The sequence below is a fragment of the Juglans regia genome, chromosome 13 (assembly GCF_001411555.2).
Source record: "Juglans regia cultivar Chandler chromosome 13, Walnut 2.0, whole genome shotgun sequence".
In the NCBI taxonomy this organism is placed as follows: domain Eukaryota; kingdom Viridiplantae; phylum Streptophyta; class Magnoliopsida; order Fagales; family Juglandaceae; genus Juglans; species Juglans regia.
The window spans coordinates 28,768,011-28,776,926 of NC_049913.1; the positions used below are offsets into that span (position 1 = coordinate 28,768,011).

General features: G+C 36.0%; 1 protein-coding gene across 1 annotated transcript; it reads right to left on the minus strand.

The window, feature by feature from the left end:
* Positions 1-6,114: 6,114 nt before the first annotated feature.
* On the minus strand, positions 6,115-7,759 carry LOC108986543 (uncharacterized protein At4g22758-like). The gene is made up of 2 exons (XM_018959187.2): positions 6,958-7,759; positions 6,115-6,469 (listed from the first exon to the last, which is right to left on the minus strand). Exons 1-2 carry the CDS (start codon positions 7,187-7,189, stop codon positions 6,288-6,290), a joined length of 414 nt encoding a protein of 137 aa, XP_018814732.1. The 5' UTR covers positions 7,190-7,759; the 3' UTR covers positions 6,115-6,287.
* Positions 7,760-8,916: the final 1,157 nt, after the last annotated feature.

Genomic DNA, 8,916 nt, shown 5'->3' on the forward strand with positions numbered 1-8,916 from the left:
TAGGTGCCATAAGGCATTTTCATTCTTTTTTTTCTCGTTCAGGAAGGAAGTTCATTTAGGTGCCATAAGGCATTTTCATTATTTTTTTTCTCGTTCAGGTGCAACTATGCATGCGGATTTATCTCAAATGCTCTCTAAGGTGATAACTGAGGAGGATAATGAGTATTTGTGCAAAGAGCCAACAAAAGAAAAGGTGAAGGCTACGCGCTCTTCTCAATCCCAAAACAAAGTAGTTTGGGTCCAGATGGCTTTGAATCAGCTTTTTATTTGTCTTGCTAGGATATTGTCAAAGATGATTTGGTGGAAGTGGCGAGAGATTTTTTTTGTAAGGAGTACTCTGCCTCGGTTTTATTCTTCTTCATTTATTGTTCTTATTCCAAAGGTTTAATAGCCATGTAGTTTTGATAAGTTCAGGTCAGTTAGCCTATGTTCAATAGCTTATAAGATTTTTTCAAAAATATTGGTTACTTGTATGACAAGTTTTCTTGATCGTATCATATCTCCTGAACAAAGAACTTTTATTCTTGGTCGGAGTATTTTTGAGAATATATCTCTTGCTCAAGAAATAGTGCATTTGATGAATAAGAGTGTTAAAAGGGGTAATGTGATGGTGAAAATTGATATGGCTAAAGCTTATGATCGCGTAGATTGAGATTTTCTTTTAAATGTATTGGATGCTGTTGGGTTTTCACAAAGACTATGTGGCTGAGTGGAAACTTGTGTTAAATCGCCTTGGTATTCTATTATGCTTAATGGAACCTATAACGGTTTCTTTAAGCCATTGAGAGGTCTACGTCAGAGAGATCCTTTATCGCCTTATTTATTTATCATTATGGAGGAAGTTCTTTCTCGATTGCTAAAGGAAAAGTTTGCTGATGGTAGTATTTTCAGTTTCTTTCATCCTAGGGGTGTTCGTTGATTTCTCACCTTATTTATGCTGATGATTTATTGATTTTTACTAATGGAGATAGGAGGTCGATGAAGAATCTTTTGAGAACGTTGAATTTATATGAGCAATGGTCAAGTAAAAGTATTAGTAGTGAGAAGTCAGCTCTCTTTATGTCGAAACATATTAATGTGGCAGCTAGAAATAAGTTGCTGCGTTTGATGGGTTTTGTGGAGGGAAAATTCCAGTTTGGTATTTGGGTGCTCCACTTGTAGTGGGAAGATTAACGGCAAGGATTTTGGATCCTTGTTGGAAAATTTTCAAAAAAAAGTGGCGGGATGGAAAATGAAATTATTGTCACAAGGTGGAAAATTAATTCTTATCAGGCATGTGTTATCTAGCCTGGCAACTCATTTATTGGCTGTGCTAAATGTTCCAAAGCTGGTTTTAAAAAAAATTCGATTCTATTATGGCTACGTTCTTTTGGGGGGAAGGTGGTGGAGGTGAGAAATTGAAGAAGAAATGGTTAGCTTGGAAGAAACAGAGTTTGCCTACTTTGGAAGGGGGTATTGGTGTGAGAAAGTTTTCAGATGTGCAATGTGCGATGCACATGAAGTTTGTTGGGCGATTATTATCTGTGGATACTCTTTGGGCAAGGTTCTTCAAGGCAACATATTCTAAAGGGAGACATGTTATGTTTATTCGTTCAAAGATGTAGGATTCTAGGCTTTGGAAATCTATTTGAGTATATGAAGGTGTGGGTGAGAGATGGGTGTGCTTCCTTCTGGTTTGACAAATGGCTATCAACTGGTTCTCTTATAGTAGACGAGCTGGGAGTCACTAATTCTAACTTGTTAGTGCATGATTTTTGGCTTGAGAATGAATGGGATGTGCAAAAATTGGAGGAGTTAGTGGGTCAGTCCAGGGCATCGGAGATTGTAGCATAGGTGTTATGTGGTCGTGTGGGTGCTGACATGCTAATTTGGAAACCGACTAAGGATGGAATGTTTTCTACAGCTTCAGCTTGGGAAATAATTTGAGTGAAATGTTCAAATGTTGAGGGAATGGAGTGGATTTGGCATAACCTGTTGCCGAAAAGAATTTCTTTGTGTGTTTGGAAGGTAAATTTTAATTGTATGCCTGTGGATGTATGAGTGTAGGGGTTTGGCATTTCTATGGCTTTGGGTTGTGACTGCTGCGACCTACGTAAGGTTGGAATGTTGAATTATGTCTTGTGCTTGGGGGAAGTGGCACATGAAGTATGGAGAAAAGCGACACACTCTTTGGACATGAACTTTATGGAGGCTGGAACATGGTGGGCTCGGTTTTGGTATTGGTTATGTTGTGCTAGGAGGTCTTCTCAGCGTGGGGTACTAATTGGCTTAGTCCCAAGCTTAATAACATGGAGATTGTGGCAGAGGCAATGCAAGACTTGAATGGAAGGCAAAAGGGAGTTGGTGGAAATGGTTTGGCGATCAGTGAAATACAGGTTATGTCAGTTGTCTGGAAATATTGGTAAAGTTGGCAAATTATCTTATGATGATCAACAGCTGCTGCATTCTCTTGAAGTACCGATTAAACAACCTTTTGTTAGACGTCTGCAGTTGGTATCATGGAAGAAGCCAAATGAGGGATGTGTGAAACTAAATGTAGATGATTCTTATCATGAAAATCCAGGTTTGTGTGGTGGGGGAGGTGTTATTAGGAACCATTTTGGTCGCTTCGAAGCAACCTTTTTGTCTAAATTTGGGTATGGGACTAATAATGAGGCGGAACTTAGGGCCCTCTAATGTCCTTTGTTGCTTTGCAAGGATTTGAGTTTTCGGTTTGTTGAAATTGAATGTGATTCAGAATTACTTATTAAATCGATTATTAATAAGAGATGCATGGTATGGTATTTGTGAGATTTTTGGGAAGAGTTGTTAAAGGCTCTTCAAGGTTTTACTTACTTGGTTTTGCATCAGTTTAAAGAAGGGAATAAGGTGGCAGATTTTTTGGCTAGGCAAGGGGAGGAGGGGATAACTTGTACATATGATGGCTCTGATGAGTTACCTTGTAGCCGCACCCTAATCTATTTCTGTTGCACTCTCATAAAATATAAGTACATAAATGCGAGAATTTCCTTCATTTTTGAAAACTAGAAAGTGCCCTGGCTTCACAGAATAATACTCCAAGAATTCTTCCCAACCCTTATCTTTCTCTATTTTTGCTAATAATTTGCAATATATATATATATATAAATGAAAATAAGGTATTATATTCAAGATGGTAAATTGCTCAAACATAAAAAAGCTAAAAGAACTGAAGGACCAAGATTGTGTTCCCAAGCTAAAGGTATTAATTTAATGCAAATTGTCAGAAAGCTAATTCCGTTACTGAATGATAATTAAAGTAAAACCTAAAGCTACTTTTCAAAGAAAAATTAAATTTGAGAACCCAAAATTTTGTTCCCATTCTTGGGTCTACAGTATCCAATTCTCTTAACTCTCCATGACAACTCATTCACTCACTACTAAGCAACCCAAAGTCAAACTCTCTCCTACAACCGAATCAGTTATAAGCGAACAACTGTCAAAAAAACATCCCAAGAATTTAAGAAAAAGCCCAAAGTTATACCATAACCAACCACAAGAGAATAGGGATAACATAGAAAAATGCAAACTAACTATAAATAATCAAAACACATATAAATTAAGAACAACCCGTTATTCAAAAGCCAACAAAATTCACAAAGCAACGTAAGAAAAAACAAGAACTAATACCAATTGAAGATTCAAGAGCAAAACCTCAGAATTGCAGCACTTGAAATTTAGAAAACACTTGAGAAGATAGAAAAGTTATCTTATTAACATTTGACCTAATTAACATAATTATGTTAAAATCTATCTTAACGTTCGAATGTTTAGAAAAGTTATCTTATTAACTTTTCAAACATTTAGAAAACACTTAAACGCGTAATCCATTTTATCTAATTAACATAATTTCATATAAAAGGTAAGATCTATATTTATTAATAACCACAATATCTTAAAAAATATATATATCAATATTTTTTAAATTTTAACATATAATAAAACCAATATTGCAAACCATACAATAACAAATACGAGCATAGGTCTAAAATTACAAAAAAAATATAAGCATACTGAGAAATACCAATATTAGAACTTAACAATAATAAAATTTTAATTTTGAAATAAATTCTAAACTGATCAAAATAGATTGATTTCGTGTTAAGTAAATTGATCCATTGTTGACTCGTTTATAAATCGTGTCTTAACGGGTCGACTCGTTTTGACCCAAACTCGTTAACATCAAATTCAAACCCGTTAATTTTATGTTGTGTTCATGTTAGATTCTCATGTTGTATCATATATTATCATCCCTAACTGTGAGTAATCAAGGACATATAGGAAACCAAATTAGTATGAGTGCAAGAGATTCACGTGCTTCCTTTGCTGAAGAACTTACTAGTAGAAGCTCAGCTAAAGGGCTGGACCGTTGCACAATTAGTTTGTTAGGAGTCCATTGGTTGGGTTGTTAACTAGTAATAATAATAAAGAGCCCATGTGCTTTCTGTTACAAATAGCCGCCATTTATTTTATATGAGAGTAATTATTATTGTTTTTAGTATAAACACATGGTATTTTTTTCTTCTTTTATAGTATGCCGTTTTCATTAAAATTAATGTTTATATAAATAATTTTAATTATATAATATGTTCTGAATCTGTACTCTAGGAGTTCTTCTTCCGTTGTTATCAAAGCATTTTAGAGATTGACGAAGTATTTTTTGGAGAGGTGGTTTGCTTTTACATTTTTCTCAAACTTTTAAACAAAATGTAAAAAGTAATTCAACTTTTTAAATTCCAAAACAAAAATAATATTAAAATTTTATATTCTAACCCTATTTTAATTTTATAATTTTTTTATTCAATTTTTTCTTTTTCATTTTTCAAAACCCCATAAAATATCTTAAATCAAACTATTTCACTATTATTCACAAATTTTCTCACTACTATTCATAAATTTCTCATCTCATCGAACATATGTAACTACACGAGGCTTAAGGCTACCTCATTTGTCCTATTCAATTTGGTTGTTTTTTCATAATTTTTCTTTCTTTTTCTTGATCCTAATTTCTTATTTCCAATCAAAATTACATTAAAGAATACATTTTTCTGTATAAAGCTTCATCCTATAAAGGCTCAATAGAAAGGTGTGTTTGATAATTGATGTTTCTTTTTTGTTATCTGGACAATAAACTATCAAATATGGGCTGGTTAGGGGTGTAATCGGTTTGGTCCGATTTGATTCGTTCTTGGGGAGTCACGGACCAAACATTTTGGTCTATCGTTTTTGTCGGACTGGACCACTAGTTATAAGTCCGGTCGGTCCGATTTGGTCCATGAACATTTTTTTCATTGTATATATATGGTTAATGAAATTAAGTGATCTTTTTAACATTTATATATGATTAATGAATATTAATAATTTCATTGTATATATGATCAATAGTGATCTATTGGATGAAAATTACATAATTAACTTGTACAAATATTATATAAAATATTTTAATATATATATATATATATATTCGGTCAGTCTTCGGTCAAAAAAACCACATCTCAAAACTGACCAGTTAAACTATCAGGTCCGATCTGGACCGAACTATTTGATCCTGTCGGTTTTTGGGTCCGATCTGGTCCTCTTACTGCTTGAGAGAGAGAGAGAGAGAGAGAGAGAGAGATATGAGTGTTTGAAAAAGTTGGTTTGCTTTTGTGTAGGAAAATGACAAGACTTGCGTAATCCCCGCAGAAAGAAAAACACCATTAAAAGAAGAAAAGATGCTTCAAAAAACAAAAAGAAATAGCATAACTACAGAGAGATGATGGATTATACTCAAATTCGTATTGAAGCGCAAGGGAATAATATTATGGGATATTCCACCGAAAGAGAAATGTGGCAATGTGCTGCTCAAAGGATGGGCATATCCTTGTTCTGTAGCTCTCAGAACGGACGCAACAACATTGACAAAGCATCATCACTCACATGCTATACTTGGAAAAGGGAGCGACTTTCCACCTTAAATTTATTTTCAGAAGCTTAAACACTCGAGAGGATTCGAATTGAAGTTTCTCTACAGCTATTTTGATCATTCAAGCAAAGAAAAGAGTATTCAGTGGCAAGAAAGAAAGCACTAAAATAAAACAATGAAAACACAAACAATGAAAACACAACAGTTCGAGTACTTTTATTTATAAAACTATTGCAAAGTTCTCCAACGCAAACAAGAAAGAAAAAATCACAAACAATGACAGTAGTCTGATAAATCAAATGCACAAGAAAAGAAAAACTAACAAAAATAATGATTGATAAATCTTCCATTAACTGAGAAAGAATTAATGGGAAGAAATCTTAAGATTGAGAGACTTATTGATCCATGCCCTCCAACTCCCATTCCCCTTACGAGTCATTGCAGGAATCGAACTTCCATCGTCTGCAGTTTTCACCGGCTGGGGCTTCTTGCACAGCATGAAATTCCGAGCTCCTTGAGATCCAATTGTGTCCCAAGGACTCAAAGCTGCAACCATATTCATATGCCCAACAACAATTAGAGAAAAAACTTAAACCAATTCTAATAGATTTCCATCAAAACGACGCACAAAAACGTCAAAACGTTTGGTAGCAGTTTACCCAAAAAACAGTGAACCAAATCCAAATAAGTACAAAATTCCAGAAATCTAAAACACAATATCTGAGATCGGGTCTTCCATTTAACAAAAACAACACAGCTATACAACGGAACAGATGGGCTTTAGCCTTTAAGCATCAAAAGAGAAGAACAAATTATTAACTAAGAAGACAATTAACGAAAATTTGACGAGACGGGGCTTTAAAAAATATAGAATTTTTTTTGGTAGGTAAATACTTAGAGAAAATCGTATCAGAAATTGCAATGAAATTTCAATTGAAGATAGAAAACAGAACTAAACAATAATACATTCAAGAACCACGCAATTCATCGAATTCGTCGAAAATTGAAATGGGTTGGGTTTCGGATTTGCTTACCATCTGGTCCAGCATTGGGGCAGTAGAGAAAGAAATTATCGAGATTCGTTCCAAGAACCGGAAGCCGACCCTCCCGGGCGTAAGATTTGAGGGCGGTGTCGATCACCGAGCCGACAAGCTCGTGCTCATTGACCACGAAACGGATCGGACCGGCGCTACCCAGCACAGTGATACTAATCAAGAGCCTGTTGCCCTTAGCGTTCTGATTCTTCTTCGGCTTGTACAACAACATCGTCGCAAACCCGAAAGACAAAAACAAAATCGTAAATGACCCAAAAGAAATCTTCAAGAATCGAGAGAGCGATGAATGGGTGCGGAATGTCTATGGAGGTCGGGTTGGAGAACAAGGAATAACACAGCAAAAGAAAAAAAATCTCAAAAGCTGGGTACTGAGGGTCGGAGAGATTCAGGGGTCCAGGCCGATGCAGCGGTAGTACCAGCCTTCCTTGCAAGATCCGAAAGCGAAAGAGAGAGCAAAAGCAGCGCTCGCCCTTGAATGCAAAAGGGAGCGCATGAAAGTGCTAGTGCTCAAGATTTCCACCATTCACAAAAACCGGTGCTTGAATCGTTGATGATGGTTTTGGAGGAGACCCCCAGAAGAGGAGAAAAGAGAGAGAAAGAAAAGACGAAAGGGAAGCGAGATTAGGTCCGAAACTGCAGAGCAAAGGGAGAGAGGGCGAGAGAGGGAGTATTAATATATGAAAAGCTTTCTAGGGTTAGGGATTTATTTTCCGTTCACATTCTTTGTGGGTTGTTTTGAGAGTCGGTTAATTAGCGCCGACTCCCCAATCTTCGGCTTCCCCTAACTGTTCAAACGAGTCAAACCTCTCTCTTATTATTTTTTTCTTCTCCTTCCTTCGATTTCTTCCTTGCGTTCTTTCCTCTCATCTTCCAAATTTAAATTATTTGATATAAATATGAATGAGCATTGCGATTCATAAGCTTCATATATTATATATTATAATTTTTTTTTTAATTTTTTTTTGGTTCCATTCTTCTTAAAACAATTAAGTTATTCTACTTATCATCAATTTATCACACATTTGATAAGAGAAAAAAATTAAAAAAATAACAAAAAAAGTGGTGTGTAGTGTATAAGACTTATGACTAGAATTTTTCAAATATGAATACTTGTTGCCGTCGTAATTTTATAAAATTTTAATATATAATTGAAGTTAATATTGGTCTAACTCAAATTAGATTATTCATAAGGGATAACTACTCAAAAGAGTCTTGTGGATCGAACACATGCCCTAGCCACACTATTTATTAGGCCCGATAAACAGTACTTCTAGGCCCACTCAATCAAAGTACTCACAAAAAGCCCGCTGGCAAGGTTATTGCAGAGACCAGACAACTCAAGGAGATTAGTCAAGTGGTTAATCAAGCTCAACGAGTTTGATATCGAGTACTTGCCAAGAAAGGCCGTAAAAGGGTAGCATTGGCAGACTTTGTTATCGAATTCTCAAGTTCACCACCATAAAAGGTTGCCGCCCTGACAGGAAAATCGTGGATCCTTTTTGTGGATGGCTCCTCTTGTCATGTTGGCAGAGGGGTAGGAGTCTACATAATCAACGATGAAGGGCAGGAGCATCGCTACATGGCAAGACTCACATTTAAAACCACCAACAATGAAACAGAATACAAGGCACTTGTAGTAGGGCTCTTAGTGGCCAAAGCATTGGCGGCGATTGAGGTAGAGGTGAAATTGGACTCACAAGTAATAGTCAACCAAGTGTTGGGAACATACGCCACAAAGGGAGAAAAACTAAAGAAATACCTGAGCCAAGTCTAGGAAGCGCGCGATTGATTTCCTATTTTAGCATAGCACAAGTGCCTAGAGAAAATAGCGCCAAGCTGGTGCGTACAGCCTCGGGGATGAACTTGAGTGGGCTGACACCATCATTAAGTACTTGGACCCAAGTGAACTCCTTGAAGGGAAAAATGAGGCAAGAAAGG

Bases quoted from the DNA above. Each gene is read 5' to 3' on its own strand.
- LOC108986543 (XM_018959187.2), bottom strand. From the start codon at position 7,189: ATGTTGTTGTACAAGCCGAAGAAGAATCAGAACGCTAAGGGCAACAGG. The intron at 6,470-6,957 runs GTAAGCAAATCC...ATATGGTTGCAG, and splicing joins CCCCAATGCTGGACCAGATG to CTTTGAGTCCTTGGGACACA.